The sequence below is a fragment of the Temnothorax nylanderi genome, unplaced genomic scaffold (genome assembly GCF_030848795.1).
Source record: "Temnothorax nylanderi isolate EJ_2023f unplaced genomic scaffold, tnyl_v1.0 TNYL_tig0921_pilon, whole genome shotgun sequence".
In the NCBI taxonomy this organism is placed as follows: Eukaryota; Metazoa; Arthropoda; class Insecta; order Hymenoptera; family Formicidae; genus Temnothorax; species Temnothorax nylanderi.
The window spans coordinates 6,749-26,240 of NW_027249983.1; the positions used below are offsets into that span (position 1 = coordinate 6,749).

Sequence of the window (19,492 nt, forward strand, 5' to 3'; positions counted from 1 at the left end):
TTTCAGTTCATGTATTAATCCTTTCACGTCTGTACAGTATGTCAGTGAAAGTTCCGTATCATTAGCGTAGAATTTTCGAAATTCTTTTTCTCGATTTCGATAAACGCAAGCTTTGGTTCCTTTTGATACATATAGATTGGGTCTTACAGTTGGTTGCCACATTTATACCTAACGCTGACCCATTGGGATTTTCCGTTTTCAATGGTTTTTCGCGATTTAAAAAAAATTGGTGTGGTGGGGGTCAATTTTGACCCCGGATTTGGATTCAGCACGTCAAAATACATAAGAAATGATGGGTCTAGTCTTTGGTACAGACCACTTTTTTTTTTTGTGTGCCTGTGTTATTTTATATAGAGTAATAGAGTAATCTTTTAATTTTTGTTCTTCTTTTGACTCTAAACATACTACTATAACTTTTGTAGCCCATACATAATTTTTTCCAGCTGATCAAGCAATAAATACAATAACTATTTATTTTTATTTTTTAGTTATTAACAATTTACCTAATTGTTTAAATGAGACACGTATAAGATCTCAAACGATGCAGAAAAGCAAGACACACATGTTAAAAAAAGAAAAGTGCTATAGACCGATTTTTGTGGAAAATACGCTTTAAAAACCAATGTTGATGGAATAAACAGTTTAATACAAGAGAACTCAAATGTTTAAAAATCCGGGGGCACGGGTTTCCGTTATCCGATCGAGCTGAGCTTTGGCAGGGATTATTTTTTTGCGAATTGGAAACATTCTGGGAGGTGCCGCATAATAAATTTAAAAGTCGAAAAATAAGGACCATCCTAATCTATATATATATAATAAATATAAAAATTATATAAATATATAAAAAAAGTACATAAAATGAGATTCACGCATGAAATATCTTTGATGAAATTCGTTCAACATATTTTATATTATTCACCTTTTATAACTGTTTTATGGTTTTATAAAATTTTGTAATGAATTTATTGCATGAACTATATTGTAATCATTTTAGTTACTTTAAAATATATTATTTTTGCGTAATTAAGAAGATGGGTGTGACATACACGCAGACGTACACACACACACACACACGCATATATTATTAGAATTTTTATCTGAAGAATAATTTAAAGATTTATTTTATTTAGTCGAAACATAATATATACTTAACAAATAGGATATTGTTAATAAAATTACATCCATTTTATTGAATGTTATTTATACAGAACATTCGATACATGCTAACTGTCCTACTTTTAAATGCGAATTGGATTCTTTCCAGCCTAATTTTTAAATGTCGTAATATAAGATTTAACAAAAATGATACTAATATACTAATAGACTTTATATAACAAGTCACTGAAAATATAGAATTTTTCAAATATTACATAGTTACTAATCACAAAACTTTATTTCTCGATTAATTTAAAGTAACTTAAATTATATAATATTATATATATGTTAGTAAAATATATATACTTAGAACTCATTTTAAACAATCAATAATTTGTAACAAAACTTGAAGTAGAATTCTGTTTATAATTTTATGTACATTTACATTCTGATATATACATGTACATAAATGAATATATAATCATTTTCTAATTCTTTAATTATTTTCTATATTATATGGCATAAAATTATAAATAAATTCTGTCCCCCAAAAAATTATAGATTATATAAAATAAGCTTGATGTGAAATATTAAAAATTAAAAGATGCAAAAAGATAAGTTTTATTAAATTTCTACAAATAGAAAATTTATATTCTTCAAAGAATCTGTAACTGAAAGAAATTGTGGTTATTTTTAAATAATCTGTGTAATGTACGTTGTATAATTATAATTTGATATAAAAATGTATATTTCTTATTACACAATTAAAAACAAAATTTAACGTTTTTATATTATCATTTGTCCAGTGAAAAGGAATAAATCATTATTTGATCATAATGCACATCCTTATTTTTCATCCTTATTTATACAATTTATACGTATATTAATCTGTAAAAATTAAAAATTTTGGAAGTTATTATTATTATTGCTCCTTTTCATAATATTACAATAATAAATACAAAAACTCATGACAAACGGCAATTCAATATTACACATTAGTAGCTCACATACCTAAAATTATACATTAGGCTAATATAAGAGAATGAATAAAATAAATTAAAATTTAGATAGATATGTATACACGCGAATGAGATTTGCAGGGTATTTTTGTGGATTGTTTGGAATTATATAGCTTGTTACCATATCATCGTATACAAGTCTACAGAATCTATTGAGTTGAGAATTAAATATAGAGTTTCGAATTGCGCAAGAAATTGTAGATTTTCGATTAGATTATAAAGTGCTAAGGCACCATAGGTAAATGCAAATAATAATAGTGATTAACACTATGTTACTTCCTATTAACATTAAGATCATTAACTACAGAGTTTCTTTTGTGTGTAAATATGTTTAATAGTAATACATATGTTGCAAAGATATTTATACATGTTTACATATATAGGTATACCCTACATCTCTTGATAGTCTCAGACTTCTCGTTCTCGTGTTTATTTCAGAGAGTAAAATAAATTAAATTTTTTTCAAATGTACTCATCCCGTTAATTGCCATTACATTTTGAGCTCATTACAACTTAAGAAAAGTCAACCAATCATCGGATTAAAAAAAAATGGATTGTTTTATTAATATACTTTTTGCAATTTCTTCTTATACCATATAATTTTTATAAATTATTTATGTAAACAAATAGACGATAATAAAAAAACAAATATATTAACTTTATTAAATATTATAACATCACATTATCAAGACATTATTACGTTATGCACGTTATAATTATATATATAATATATATATATATATATATATATATATATATATATATTATGTTTCTGTATTATATAATTATTGAATATAATAAGTAATGAAAAAGATAGCATCTTTCGATACACATGGCAGTTAATAAGACGAGTTCAATATTATAATTTTCCAATATTATCTATGTATATTCGTCATTTCAGATTGTTTAATTACACATAAATAAATTAGTCTTCACTGAAAAAACATTTTTATAATTCATGTTAGATATACTCTTCACTATAAAGTTACAGTCTAATGATATACATGGACTGGATAACTTTTCTTGCACAAATCATTACAATAATAACTAAAAATTGATATATAATTATTCCTTTATAAATGCCTAAATAATAAAGCCATTTCAGTCACTTACAGATAGCGCTTTCTAAATTCTATAGTTTGGTGTGCTGCTGTGAACGCAACAAGATTGCTTCTCCATCGAATGTTCTTGAATTCCTGTCCAATCCGCAAAGTCCGTTAATCCCATTACGAGATCACAGTATTTGAAAATTTTTAGTCTTTCAATGAAAGACAAAAATTGCGACATAACATAGCAAAGATAAATGTTTGAGTAATTAATCGATAAACGACTTAGAATAAAACTCTACATCTGAAACTGTTATGTACAATATTTATTGATACAATTATAGTCAAATTTGACAAAATTTATGTCAAAACATAGTGTTTCTACGATACTGTCCCAATACGTGGATGCATTCCATATTCTTGTTTACATAATTTTACCTTTACACACCAATCCTAAGACGGAATTTTCTTTATTTTCTACTCTGCCATATGACCTACTTTATATCGTATTATGCTGCGTCACATTATTTTCGATTATTAGCTCCGACATTAAAGCATTCGAAGTTTTAATTTAGATACCAACACAACGGATATTATATATGGATGCATATAAAATACTTAAAGGTACTATGAAAAAAAAGTATACACAAATGTGATAATTACGCTCGATGGTTGATTTTCGGTTTTAATAATTGCAGGCAATTTAGCAGTTGTTGCTAAACATATACATCCCTCCCGTTACCTCTGTACACAGTAGATAGTAATCAAGATCGACAAGAGGTATAGAGGAGCAACTGCTACAGAAGGCAGTAAAATGTCAGTACGACAATCAACAGGACAGTACGACAGTCAAATGTCAGTATGACAGTCTTTTGAACACCATGAGGTCATGGGAACAGTGTGAACTGAGTGCGCTGTAGTTCGCTACGATACCATCTCGTGCCAGCCGCTGCTATTTGAAGAGTTGGTCTCGAGCGAAACTGAAAGAAGTAAGAAATACATGAAAAGAGAAGAAAGGAATGCGAGAGATTGTGACATTAACACGATAAATTAAAGCAATTCTTTAAAACTACAGAAAAAAATACACCCTGGAAGATTTTGCTGTGCAAAAACTTACCTGTCTTATCATTTTCTCCATCTGAAGAAAATGATCTTGGGCCCCATATCCTCACTGTAAAATCATCCGACACAGAAGCCATCATTTGATGGTAAACAGGATTCCACGAAACACAATTGACTGTTCTACTATGTCCTGTAAGAGTCGCTATAGGCAGTTCTCTTTTGATATGCCATACATACACTTTATTGTCTGTAATGAAATAGGAAGAAAACAATTATTAGTCATTATTAATCATATGCGTATTAATCTATGCGCATCATAAAATCATATTGCTTTTTTAAATGAAACTAGTGAAATACAGTGATGCAATGTATAAAGATACATTTTATTTTTATGTATGACAAACCTTCACTGCCAGAGGCAATAAAATCTTGATTAACTCCTCCAAAACAGCTATGGATAGTAAAATGTCCTTGAGTAACACCTTGAAAACGTCTTACAAGGCATTTGTCTTCTAAATCCCAAAGATGCACACCTTGATTTGCCACATTAAGTAATGCGAGTCGATCTGCTTTGTTTACGCTAAATGACATAACAGGATGATCCTCTTGTAATCTGTAACAGTGTGGAAATATTCCATCAAAAGTTTTGTTTAATAAGACAATCGAGATAGTATACGTTAAATTGGTTATTTTAAATCGTACATAGTAGTATCGCCCAAATCGTCGAAAGTATAGCTGCGAATTCTATGGTGTGTATCAGCTGCTAGAACAGTTCTTCCATCGCTGCGACACCACAGACATTTTACTCTTACTCCTTCCCATGAATCAGAAACATTGCCGTCCATATCCTAAATATTTTTATCAGAATTTAATACATTGAGAAAGAACATTTAATATATGTGTTTAAGATGTTCAATGAATCTTATCTAATAAAAAGATAAACCTCCCCTGTTAACTATTTGGCTGTGAATGCCGTACATATCTATGCAAGACTTAAAAGGTTCAAATTTTAATTAATTGAAGCACATCTCGTTATCGAATCTTTTGTATTGATTGAAAATTTTGGACAATATTTTATATAATTGTAAAAAATCCCTATTTTACTTATTGAGAATTTTCAAAAAGTAGTTTTATGTACTAAAAAAGTTAACATTATAAATTGTTATTTATTATTTGTTTCTTAAGATTAACATACGCATTGATAAAATTGACCACGGAGACCTCCGGCTACAAATTTATTTGAATCGCGATGCCAGGCGCAAGCCGTCAGCGAGTCGTCCGTGTTTTGTGTCAACTTTACGCGTAATTCACAATCAGGTGTATCAACGCTCCAAAGCCACAATTCTGGGCAATCTTCAGGACCACAAGCGATTAGATGGCTGCTGTCGGGACTCCAAGTAATTAGCGCTACGCCATACGTATGCCCTTCGAGCGTTTTCCTATGCGTCACTTTTAGCGTTTCCTGCATTAAATTTAAAGCGTTTATTAATTATATATCTCGAAAACGAAACTATACGAGGTATCTACCACTGAACGCACTCTTTCTGAACTATTTTCAAATTAATCTGTAATTTCTTTAAGTAAAAATTTCGAAAAGGGTCATAATTTATTACGATTTTCCAATTTTCAATATTACATATATCTTTCAATATCAATTAAATCTCAAATTTTTATCAAAGCAAAGTTTCAAAATTATTTGAAAAACATAACTTTATTATCTATTTTTCTAAAAACTTACTCTGAGAAAAACCTTTTATTTTCATCCTTTATTTATTTGAGAGCTATATTTTAACATTTTTGCAAAAAAAATCGTGTCAAGGTTGATCAAAGAATTTACAATAAAAAAAAATGGCTTTAGTGAAGGATATGATACACATTGTTAACATTATATCACTACACTATAGTATTACGTATGTATACTCACTGGGTCAACATCCCATATAATTACAGTCATATCTTTAGAACCTGTGGCGAGCTTGAGACCATCGGGTGAGAATTTGCAATACCAAACTTCGTCGCAATGATCGTTGAGTACCTGTATGGTATGGCACGGGAACTGTTCCTTGCCACAGTTATGATCCACAAGCAGAGAAACATTCTCTAAGCTTGTCTGCTTTAGAAGAAAAATTATTTCGTTATCAGCCATCGTACACAATAAGATATTATATAGAAGGATAATCTCAAGCACACAGATTTATATTCAATATATATGTAATAATATAAATCTATTTTTATAGAAATTTCGAGATATGTAGGGTATCCTATTTTAAAAATCTAAACATCTAATTTCGAAAAAGTGGATTTTATAAAAAGATTATAGGTACATAATGTCACATGGCAAAAATTTTACGGTTTTAGAAGGAAAATATGCATTAATTTTTAAAATATCAATGTCATCAATATATATATAATTTTTTTTTATAGACATGTATAATTTTTTAATATAATGTCATTCCTCTAGCCATTCTGCATATAAAAATATTAAGATTAATTATCAATAAATCAATAGTTTACAAGTAAGACAGAATATTTTACAATCTTGACATAAAATCTGAAATACTTTAAAAAATATTGACTTTTTGATGACATTATTTTAATACATTTACACACAAAATAATAAAATAAATCAATTGGTGTAAAGAAAATATATAATTGCTTTTTAAAAAAAGTATGTAATTGCATATTGCACATTGCATACTTTCTTTTAAAAACGTAATTTATTATAAATAATAATAAATATAGTATCGTAAAAATGTAAAATATCTAAATTAATCGTCTCATATTTCTGATTTTCTTTAACTTCATTTTAATATCGCATTGAACTTATCTTGACAATTGCCTTCATAACATAGAATAAGACTAGGGAAGACCGGGGCTATGTGTCCACACTTTACGCTTTTTTCAAGTTTACTAAAAAACTAATAAAGATATTTGGCTAAAATTTTAATGGTATAACCTTTCAACCTTTCTATAAAAAAAAAACATAATTAGAATCGTTGATCTTTTAACATTTTAAAGAGGCGATTTTTTTAAGTGGACAAGTCAAGTGTAGACAGATAGCCCCATATGCGGGGCTATCTGTTCACATTCGAGGGGCTATCTGTCCACATAATAAAAAACACATTATTTATATTAATTTCTATACTTATTTATATTATTTATTATTAATATATAATATTGAAAAAACTGCCTAGTTGTTGGAGTCAGAGAAGTAGTAGGCACTTTGTATAGATTTTTTGACAAGTTTCCTACATAGAGGTAACTTTTCTTTATATACGGTGGCATCAAACTGATTTTGAGTCCGTTGCAAAATCAATGTGATGAGTTTCTTTTGTCCCCTCAATTCTTTAATCTTTTTTTTTATTTGGGGCCTTTACTTTATCCTCGGCAGCGTTTGAAATAGAAAATATTCAATAATTTAAGACAAACTCGTATATTTAACTTGACGTGTATTTTTAAAATAAAAATTTGGTGACGATTCTTGAATCGCAGGATCAAGTAGTTGCTCGTAGGTCACTTTTTTACAGTAGCAAGTGAGAGCCCAAACATTTATTTCAAAGTCTAACGCTGTTTTTACGAAAAAATTTTCGCTCAATTTTTATTCTTTTAATCGCTCTAAATATAATTTTATTGGATATGTCTACCTTGTCTTAAGGAAAGTCTTTCTTTTGTAGTTACGCACCATTATCTATTTATAAAAGAACAATTCGTCATTGAAGTGTGGACACATTGCCCCTTCAAAAATAAGACAGATAGCCCTGACCACGTTTTTCAGTCTTTAACATGTTGCCAATTTTAGATAATGCGGAATTAAGATTTGACGCTTCTCACACCTGATAACTATATATTAATTGATAATATTATGAATTGCTTACTTTAATTTAAGTTAAACTACTGTCGCACAGCAAATTTTTCGACCGTCAAAAAATGTGAATAATTGTTTTCGCTTTTCTTTTAACGTATATAGCGTCTGCGAGAGGCATCGCAAAAAAACAAACAACATTTAAATATCTTACATAGGGCATTTTTCATGTTGTTACAACTACTTGTTACAATGGTAAAGACATCTGTCTCTTAAAACTTGAGATAGCAGTACTGTGGACACATAGCCCCCGTAGACAAATAGAGCCCCGGTCTCCCCTATATATTTTTCATAATTTTTTATTTAATCTTGAAACGAGCACATAAATATATCTTTTTGTTTAATATTTCGTTGATAAATCCTCAATTTAAGCATTTCCAAGGAAATATTGCAATTTCATGCTTATAATGAACAAATACAAAAAATAGAAACATATGAAAGATCATTTCGAGGCATTATTTCGATAAAAGTAACACAATATAATAAGATAACACACGATAAGAGTAACACGTTTTTGAGATATATGAGTAGTCAGAGAAAAAAATAAAGAAAATCTTTAGATTTTGTTAAAATATTATGAATTCTTTGATAATTGATATAAATCATTACACGTTTCTTATAACAAAATAATAAAATTTTCTTTTTCGATTTTCTTCATGTCTTTTCACTTGTTACAAGAAAAGCAGTCAATAATAAATAACACAGGAACATATTTTGTGAGCGTGAATGTGTTTTCTTTGTGAGTTATATGTTCATTATATTTCTATCTTACAAAATAACTATACATATATCTTGCATATCAATTCGTACGATGTTTGTTATACGATGTTAACTGATTTATCTTTAAGAGAGGCATTTTTTACATTCTCAATTTTCTTAAACTGAGAATTATGCTGCTGTGATTAAAAACTATTTAAAATATCTTAAATCCCAAATTGATAATGTACTTAAATATAAATAATTGCACATTTTGATTATAAATAAAATTGGATGTTTTTCTTATCCAATTTTATTTTTTGTCTTCTGTCTATGTTTCAGAAATTTAGATAAAATAAGATGTTCATAACACATCTAAAAAGACATTTCGTAAAAAAATATAAATTATACATTATGTACATTAGAAAGTATATGCTTACATGCGGGCAACGAGTAAGTTTAAAAAAATTAGGGCCAGTTGTTCCAACCTGGTTGGTAAACTAACTGATAGTTAAATCATATATATGTTTTTTTTTTAACTTTATTTGGTAAATGTCAAGATTAAGGGCGACCTCACCGATTTCAATGACCTTGATATATGTTGTCAAGGTCATGAACCCGAGTGACCTTCAGAAGGTTTTAGCCGTCGCTCATTATTCGTTAAAAAGTTATTAACAAAAAAAAGTTTGGAAAATATAGCAGCTATTTTGAGTATTGGAAGGCATAAATGACTAATATATATGTCGTTATAGTTCACGCATACACTTTCCACGTGAAACGAGGTGCCACATGAGTTCGTGACGCGCTTTACAAGCTCGTTTAAGTAGAGGTGGTATTAAAGAAGTTAAAGTTAGTCGATCATCTGTGTGAATATTTGTGGCGATATACAATAAACGAGCTTATAAAGCGCGCCACGAACCCATGTGACAACTCGTCTCGCGTAGAAAGTATATGCGTGAACTATTTCGACATATATATTAGTCATTTATGCCTTCCAATACTCACATATATTCAATATACAATTTATCAACAATTTACTGCTTTAAATGTTGTGTTTTGGTAAAACAGCGACTTTTTCGCAAAATAAAGTATTCTCTGCTTTAACAAAAAGATTACAATTTATCAACAATTTACTGCTTTAAATGTTGTGTTTTGGTAAAGCAGCGACTTTCTCGCGAAATAAAGTATTCTCTGCTTTAACAAAAAGACTTCAATTTCGTTTCGCATCTCGTTTAGCGTGGAAAGTGTATGCGTAAACTATTTCGACATATATATTAGTTATTTATGCCTTCCAAATACTCAAAATAGCTGCTATATTTTCCAAACTTTTTTTGTTAATAACTTTTTAACGAATAACGAGCGACGGCTAAAACCTTCTGAAGGTCACTCGGGGTCATGACCTTGACAACATATATCAAGGTCATTGAAATCGGTGAGGTCGTCCCTTAATCTTGACATTTACCTTTTATTTATCCTTTACATTAGATAAAGATAGACATATGATTTAACTATTAGTTAGCTTACCAACAGATTGGAACAACCGGCCTTTAAAAAACGTTTTTAAAATACTAATTGTTCAAAAATAGATATAATATCATAACTAGCCATATAATTTGTTACCAACTCTAAACGATATTTTTTAGAAAAGTTTTCAGTATTACAAAATTTTTTTATTCAATAGTCAATCAATATATCTGAAAACTTATACAGTACATAAAATATCATTCTCATACAATATCTAAAATTTGAAAGCAAACTTAGGGTTCATGCACAATGAAAGAAATAAGGAACAAGGAATTAAACATAGAGAAAATTCTGTGTCTTGAAAAAAGAGAGAAGACTGTGTCTTAAAAAAAGATGCGACTATGAATTCTCTTTATGTTTAATTCCTTGTTCCTTATTTCTCTCATTGTGCATGAGCCCTTACTGTTTGACAATATTGTGTAAACTTTAAGTCATGTAAAATTTTACCTAAGGTAATTTATCTCAAAGCGTTTAATAAGTAATGTTTAACTAACGCTAATTAATGTACTCAAGCTATACGTATATTTGCGAATTTGTAGGTTATTTCGATTTTTTTCTTGTAATAGTTCGCAAATTTTCAGTTTAAATATTTTATATCAAAATATTTCAAATAATATAAATAATATAAATGATTAAACAATATAAAAATAAGCATTATAAATTACCGTTTTAATAGATAAATAAGCTGTCTTTCTTGAGATATTTCTTTTTGATATAGATCTCATTAAACGTGTAAATATTATATACAATAATATTTTTACTCTATTTATTTGATTCAAATAATTTACATATGAAATAGAAAATCTACAACTACAACACAACATAGGTATTTGAGTCTGTGATCTAAGCAAGAAAGCCAAATTTTTATACTTTATTTAGTCTTAATCTTCTAAACTGTGTAAAATAATAAAAAATTTCATTTAACTATAAATATTGTATAAAATGTACTTTGGAAATAAAAAAAATCTTAAATTGCTTAGCTTATAAATTACTGGTATCTAATCTAAGTAACTAGCTAATTCATTTCATATCCATATTTAAAATGTTTTAATAATCCTTTATATTTTTAGTTTTTACTTTTATTGCAAATACTTTTTTACGTATATGACATTTTGTTTATCTTCTTTAACCTTTAGAGGCCGGGAAAAGGACTTGAAGAGTTTTCTTTTTTTTTACTATTTTTCCCTTATTCAACACACAAATTTTGCCTGAAAACATCAAATAGCTTGTGTTTTTTGGGTGGTCGATATTTCGACCACCCCCGGCCTCTAAAGGTTAATAAAAACCTCAAGAAATTTCAGTATTTTTGTAACTTTCAAAAATAAATATTTGATTTTATTCTTATTTAATATTTGTAATTTTTAAAAACTTACACAAAATTAATGATTTTCTTGATCAATATTTCGTATAATATAAGTATAATATAAGTAATTAATAAATAATAATTTTTTAATTGCTTACGTTAAGTCATAATAATCCAATTATTTGAAATTACTATTTAAAAGCACTGTATTTTTTTATTTTATGAATTTATTATTTTAATGTGCGCTTTATTTTTAAATCGTTTAAGTTATTCGTTTTATTAGAATACTTTGAGCTTTTCTTTCACAAATAAATATCTCTGTGGGTCTATTCTGTAACTCTAAGGGCCGATATCACAGTCTCCGATTAACGTGATCCTCCGATTAAACTCACTCTGCATCTCTTTCTAACTGTCTTTTCGTCTCTTTCTAGGGGGACAGTTAGAAAGAGATGCAGAGTGAGTTTAATCGGAGGATCACGTTAATCGGAGACTGTGATATCGGCCCTTAAGGCTCCTGGTCCCTGAGCCGAGAACTCCGCGTTCTCGGTGGCGACGTAACGTCGCGGTAGAAATGAGAACTCTCTCCAATGGAGAATAAGCGAGAAATGTTGAGAATTAACATGTTGAGAATTCTTGCATAGTATTTCCAAATAAAAAGATATTTGCTTAAAATAACACTACAGATCACTTCAGCACACTTCGAAAATACTTCGAGTTGAAGTTAAATCTACCCCTTTCCCTTGACAGTTAATAAACAGCCGTAAAATGAATGTGATACGAAATCTAGTCATGCGCCTGCGCACAAGCCTGCATCGTATCACATTCGTTTTACGGCTGTTTATTAACTGTCAAGGGAAAGGGGTAGATTTAACTTCAACTCGAAGTATTTTCGAAGTGTGCTGAAGTGATCTGTAGTGTTATTTTAAGCAAATATCTTTTTATTTGGAAATACGACGCAAGAATTTTCAACGTGTCATTTCTCGCTTCTTTTTCACATTCCAACATGGCCGCGACGAGTACCCAGGAGCCTTAACGACAGTTTCGTTATCGTTATATTTGCGTTGCGCAGATATTATATATGGTAAAAAAGCTGCGCAACGCCAATATAACGATAACGGAACTGTCGTTAAGAGTTACAGAATAGGTCCACTCTGGTGACAGTTTTAACAGAGATACGATCAATTATGTTTAATTATGTTTTTAATATATAACTGCTTACGTATTAAGTAAACAATTAAAGGAAAAAAATAAATATATAAGATTTCTCATAATTCAACAAAATAAATAATGATAATAACGGTTAATGATTATATTAATTGCTATGTTATCTATTTTATATTAATTATATTTTAAAAATATTGCTTAATATAATAATAATGACTGTAATCATTATTTGTCAAGAAATGTAAAAAACAATAGTGTAACCATGAGCGCACCTTGCTTCATATCTAAAATTCTTTTATACATATAGGGGTGTGGATACAAGTGCGAATATCAATGCAGATGCAAATGTAGGTACGCATGCGTGCGTGCGTATATGCACGTATGTGCATGTGGATGTACGTATATTCAGAATGAAATTAATATATTTAACTTTGAAGTTAAATATATTCGAATTAATTGCAATTAAATATTTGTAATGGTATATGCCAAAAGTATGATTATATTTTTTATTACATTAGTCCTGAAATATTTTAATCAAAAATATAATTTACGTAAGAATTTCGAAGAAAAAAAACGGGTACCCAATAGACAAAAATATAAACAGTCATCATTATCTTATCTTTGTGTACTTATTGTTAGTATCAAGATGCTATAGCATTTTAACATAAGAATGTAATTAAACTTAAGTTTTTAAACTTAAGAAGTTCTTAAGATATTATTATATTTCAAGTATACGAAAAATTTGTTCATTGTTATCAATGAAAGTAGTGTGAAACACGTTATCATTCTAAAATAAAATAATGAGATTTAGAAATATAGCAAATATAAATACTATTCTTTTAGCAAAAATATGATTTTAAAAACGACTAATTCATTAGTTTCATCTTATTTAGGATTAGTATCAATCTTATTATTATCAATTATTTATGGTATTATAAATAACATTAAATTCTTTAATAAATATATGTGTTGTAATATTGTAGTAAACTTATTAAAGGTATTTAGTATTAAAATAACATTATAACACTGTTAAAAAAATAGGAAAAAGATTTTGGAAGTAATACTATAAGAGATAGCTTAGTTCAAATTGTAATGTGATTCAACAATGTACCTGCGAATGTGTTATGTGATACGTGCACAGTTGATTTTGCATTTCCACAGCTTGACAAAGTAAAGAATGAAGTCTGCGTGGCGGTAACATAATGGAGGGTGGCAGGAATCTTTGCAGTCTGTCCATAAGCGCAGCCCTGGAGGCTGGCCCTTTGCCATCCCAGCCTGCACGTGTCTGTCAACAAGTGTCCATTTGCTAGTGATCAAATTTTCAGTTGTAAGTTAGTTTCAACTATGTCTTAAGAATGAGAAAGCTTCAGTTTTTGTAGGAACTCATTAGTACAAGATACCTATAGCTCAATAAAATACCATAATTTTTTTGTAACTCCTTTGTAACTTTTGTTCGTTATTTGAAGCAAATATATGGAATACCTGTAATTCATCACGTCCACTGCACATCATGAATAAAGATAACTGATGAACACGACCGGTATTATGGCCCAAGGGTGTAAGTTCGTTGCGCAGTACATGTAACGCATCAAACACCATGCCTTCTTCTAAATATTCTAAATATTTTTGTTCTAGCAATAAGAACTTCATCTCCTACGGATAAAAACAGGAAATTGATTGAATTGTCAATTAAGTATTTTACTTTTATTAATTTATTAATAAAAGTTTATCCCTATACCTTTCTAACTCATTAAAATTGTCTTTTATTGTCTTTCTTCTTGTCATTATTTTGTATTTAAATATAATTCAACATCATTTGTATACGTGTATACGTGTAAAAAATATTGTAACTTTGGAACAAGAATATTCTACAACAATATATTGTACAAAGTTGACCAAATTGTATTAAAAAGTTATTATTTAAAAAGAATGAAAAGTTTTATATTTATGTATTGATTGTAAAATTTTTTTTATTTTCATGATTTAAAATATTTTTGGAAAGAACATTATACAATTAAATCTTCTGAGATATTATAGTTACAATACTTTTCATTAGTGTCAAATTGTTTACATTTTGCTATCATATTGAAGCAATGTTAAATAATGTTTACAAATTTAACTGTTAATTTAAATTTGTATCATATATAATAAAAACAATAAAACGCATTTACATAAAAAATATTTACATATTTTTTCTGTCATTAGTATAATTAGTAGAATATATCAATTTGACCAAACATTTTAAAAACATTCTATTAGTACGACCATCAATTATATGAAAAAAAATTTACCACTAAACTCTGGTTTGCACTATTTAAAAAAGACTTAAGTTCATTGAGGTCATGGTCTGCTTTATTCCAATCACCATCCATAACATGTTGCCTAAATTTCGCCGCAGCAGGATGATCTAGACGACAGCCTGATTCTTGCATAAGCAAATCTGCTGTCCGACTAAAAATAATATTTCCTTTGTTACTTGTTGTTAATTATAAATTATAATATCTAATCTTAATATTTAATCTTACTAATTGTAAGAATTTAAGAAGATCTTTTAAGATTTTATATTAACAAATGTATAGGCAAGAGTATAAAATATTTTATCTGCGTTAAAGTTACTAAATAATGATATACAATATATTAATGTTTATTATTTCATATCATTAACCTTCTGGCGGGCGCGTGTGTGTACTTTGTACGCGGCGATTTTGCGATTTTGGACGAAATTCGTGAAAACTTTCAATTTGAGTCTCGGCTCCCCGAGTTATTCCTTCAGTGTCTAATAAGCTTTAAAATATCGTAAACTTTCACCGCATAATATTTATTTTACGATAATATCCCTTATCCTTTCTTTCCAATCTTACTCCACGCAGTACTTTGTATACTGCACGCCTCCTCCCGTTATGGAAAAGGACGCGTCCACCAGAAGGTTAAAATAATTTTGAAATATAATTATAGTTTTATTTAAACTTAAATTATTTATTTATTAATGGTTAAAATATTTCAATACTTTTTCAAAGTACCTGTCATTATAAATTAAATGTAATTGATAGATATCATAGTATATATTTCCTGTATTTCAAAATTCTATAATCAGCTCTTTCCTACTATACGAATACAGTTTGTGTAAGGCTAATGTAATTCTCTTGACAATAAATTAATAAAAATAAAAAAATTAATTGTTTGATATCTTGTTCTGGCAATAACAAAATTACTATTGTATAATTAAAGGCCTCCGCACAATAAAAAATATAAGGAACAAGGAACAGATATTAGCGATTAGGATTAAAGAATCAAGAATAAAGTTGGATGCACGATGAAACAGGCAACGGAAACAGGGAATAACACAGACAATAGATTTTATCGGAAGCCGTATATTAATGCTACACCAGCTTTATTCCTCTGATTTCTTATTTCTAATCGCTAATATCTGTTCCTTATTCCTTATATTTTTCATTGTGCGGGGGCCTTAAGTGTGTGCGTATACATATACATATAAGGTGTCCCAAGTTTTTCCGTACAAACTTTATTGTTAGTTATATGTTCTATGAGCAGAAATAAGAAATAATGTTATATAAGCATAAGTCCCAAAATGCTTTATTAGAAAGTTATAGCAAAAGTACGATATAAATGTGTAAGAAACAATTTCACTTAAGTTTGCACTTCAAAGTTTGCCAATGTCATACAACCTATACATCAATATAATACTAAAAATGTATTACCCTAGGAATTTAAACCCAAGCGTAATTGCAAATAAATATTGGTTAAGACTGTGTGATACGGCACTCTTCTGTTAGAGAATCTTCGTTAATATTCTCTAACAGAAGTCCTTATATTCCTTGCACATAAACCGTATACAAAATGATTATCCATGTATTTTTCGTTTGTGAAAACGACATTTTCACGGCATTTTGAGATAATGTTCTACTATAGTCCCTCTAATCAAAATCTGGCCAACTTGCAAATTCTGCGAGAGAGAAGGATATAAGAGAGAAAGAGAAAGCGATATACCAGAGAATATACATTCATATCCCTTTCTCTTTCTCTCTTATATCGATTTCTCTTACTGTTCTCTTGCTTTTATCAAGAAATGGCAAACCAATCAAAAGTTGCTGCTATATGGCCAGACTCTGATTAGAGGGGCTCTAATGTTCTACAAAGTACTGCTCATTACTAGTATTCATACAAGTTTTTATAATCGCCTTCAATCATTTCAAACAGTAAGCACAACTAAAAGAAGTGGATAAGATCATCATTATTTCTTCAATACAAAATTCTAACTTTTACGACAACTTTCTAATAAAGTATTTTGATGACCTATGTTTATATAACTTTTTTTCTTATCTCTGCTCATAGAACACACTAAAGTTTGTAAGGAAAAACGTGAGATATTCTGTATATATATTTATATATGTATATACATGTACATACATTCTAATCTTGATATATCATAAAAAGGTAAATATATTTGTATTAAATATGACATCCAACTACTTTCTTACTTTTCTAAACTAAAATCTTTCAACTAACGAATTAACATACTAAGAATTAATTAAACCACCAATGTTACATACTCTAATCCAACTGTCTTTAAATGTTGCCCGATAAGTCTCACAATGTCTTGATTAGTTTTGTCCATTATTTTTGGTGGTCCCAAACTCTGATTCATATCTCCATTCACACCATTAATGTCACTATCTGATTCTGGTAACAGATTGCCATTGGCATGAGGCCCACCAGAATCTGCCTTAGCTCCATTCTGCTGTAGTCCAGAAGATACACCACCGTTTGAGGCCTGCTGCTGCATTATGCTGTCGTGCATACTGGAATGTTATCCATAATGGCAATACTAATGATATCGCCACATTAACTCAAGGACATACTAACTGGTACTATTTCAATAGAAACTATATTCTAATAATCTTGAAGAGTTTGAAATCCATCGTAAATTTCACGTCAGTTTAAAATAAAAGAGATAATATAACTTATTAATAATAACTTGTAATAATTTGTATAAAGAGACTGAATCCCTGTAAAGAATATGAGCACATAAAAAAATGGACACAGAGAGAGACATATGAGAAAAGAAAGACGAACGTGTGAAAATGTCTCGAGATTCTGAAATCACGAACATATATGGGATAGAACTCCGCCGACGCGCTCACGTTGAAAAGTGTTCGAAAATATTGTACATTACCGATAATTATCCATGTCCGGACTGGAGGAGTGGTGCTCGTCCGCTGGTCGTAGGGTAGCCGGTACAGAACTACGGGACCGTTTGCGCGGTGGCGGAGCGAGTCCACCGTCGTCCGACTCGCTGCTCGAGGCCAGGCTTATGCGCGTACCGCCCCGTTTTTCACACTATTATTGTCCCCCGGGGATAACCGTTGGCGAATAGTGGCACGGACCTGGGGCTGGGGCCGGGGTAGCACGCGCGCAGCCACGATTGCTGTTAGGAACGAAAAAAAGAGCCTGGCCTAGCTTTCCTCCGTTTTTTTCTCTCCTCTCACCACTTGTCGCGTCGGATCTTAAAAACGTTCGCGCTTCCTCGCTATGTCCTTTGGCGCGGGCCAGCCACCGTCGCTATCTCCGCCGTTTCTACCAGTCTCCGAAGGACTCGATGGTAATGTTGAGGGAAACTGGGATCTGTCTGCCAAAACCGATATGAATCCAGGGAACAATGACTGCAACACAGCTGATACTTGTTTGGATCCGTCGTTTACGTCACGTCGTGCTCTTCTTTGCGGATAGATTAGCGATCGTTGCGCCTACTACATCCGCTCGTTACGTACTTGGCTATCAGTCGTTCCACTGACTTCGTCTTTTACAGATTTCTTTGTCCACGGCAAAGCCCATAGACATAAGCAAGAATAGACTGCGCGTTTAGCTAAAAAGTAGAGTCCCTCTGCGTTCGAAAACTTCACTCGGGTGCACACCAGTAGTGCAATTCTGTAACTCGTTATGCCGTCGTTGGCTGCGGTCCACTTGACGCTACAAATGCTTCGAAGCATTCCTCTTCTCTTTTCTTTCAATGAAGAACGAGGAGAAGAAGAACGCTCCAAAGAATTTGTAGCGTCAAGCCGTCAAGTGGACCGCAGCCGTTATGAGCTATAACGACAATTGCGCAGCTTTTTTACCATATAAAATATCTGCGCAACGATAGTCGATACCTCATAACGAGTTACAGAATCGCGCTACAGTAGCCCTATTCTGTAAAGGCTGATTTATAGAGGCCGTAACCGTTGATTTAAGCCGTAATCTTTAAGAAATTGACCAATCACAGTTGAATGTGAGAAGAACAATCGACTGTGATTGGTCAATTTCTTAAAGATTACGGCTTAAATTAACGGTTACGGCCTCTATAAATCAGCCTTTACTCTAACGACAGTATCGATATCGTTATATCGTCGTTGCGCAGCTTTTTTTCCATATAGTATACCTGTAGTGCAATTCTGTAACTCGTTATGCCGTCGTTATGAGCTATAACGACAATTGCGCAGCTTTTTTACCATATAAAATATCTACGCAACGATAGTCGATACCTCATAACGAGTTACAGAATCGCACTACTGCGCAACGACAACATAACGATACCGACACTGTCGTTAAGGGCCGGTCTACAATGAGTGTTGTAAGTCGTAGTCGTAAGGGTGCCATGGGTTACAGACAGCACAATACTTGATTAGGATTGGTCGATTTTCTTACGCTTACGTTTTACGTCTTT

The 19,492-nt window shown here is 30.5% G+C and overlaps 1 protein-coding gene across 5 annotated transcripts; it reads right to left on the reverse strand.

Annotated features, from left to right (window-relative positions):
- Nucleotides 1-3,465: 3,465 nt before the first annotated feature.
- LOC139785931 (WD repeat-containing protein 26-like) lies at nucleotides 3,466-18,853 on the reverse strand. 5 transcript variants are annotated; one of them, XM_071725096.1, is made up of 12 exons: nucleotides 18,561-18,853; nucleotides 17,966-18,452; nucleotides 17,343-17,591; nucleotides 15,063-15,222; nucleotides 14,254-14,424; nucleotides 13,883-14,056; nucleotides 6,147-6,335; nucleotides 5,418-5,684; nucleotides 4,925-5,070; nucleotides 4,627-4,835; nucleotides 4,278-4,469; nucleotides 3,466-4,140 (listed from the first exon to the last, which is right to left on the reverse strand). In XM_071725096.1, the coding sequence occupies exons 2-12, from the start codon at nucleotides 17,977-17,979 to the stop codon at nucleotides 4,085-4,087; spliced, it is 1,827 nt and encodes a 608-aa protein (XP_071581197.1). In that variant the 5' UTR covers nucleotides 17,980-18,452; nucleotides 18,561-18,853; the 3' UTR covers nucleotides 3,466-4,084. The 5 variants fall into 5 exon arrangements, with proteins under 5 accessions (XP_071581197.1, XP_071581200.1, XP_071581202.1 ...); XM_071725099.1 differs by lacking the exon at nucleotides 18,561-18,853 and having other exon boundaries at nucleotides 17,343-17,579; nucleotides 17,966-18,550; XM_071725101.1 differs by lacking the exon at nucleotides 18,561-18,853 and having other exon boundaries at nucleotides 17,343-17,617; nucleotides 17,966-18,550.
- Between the last annotated feature and the right edge of the window lie 639 nt (nucleotides 18,854-19,492).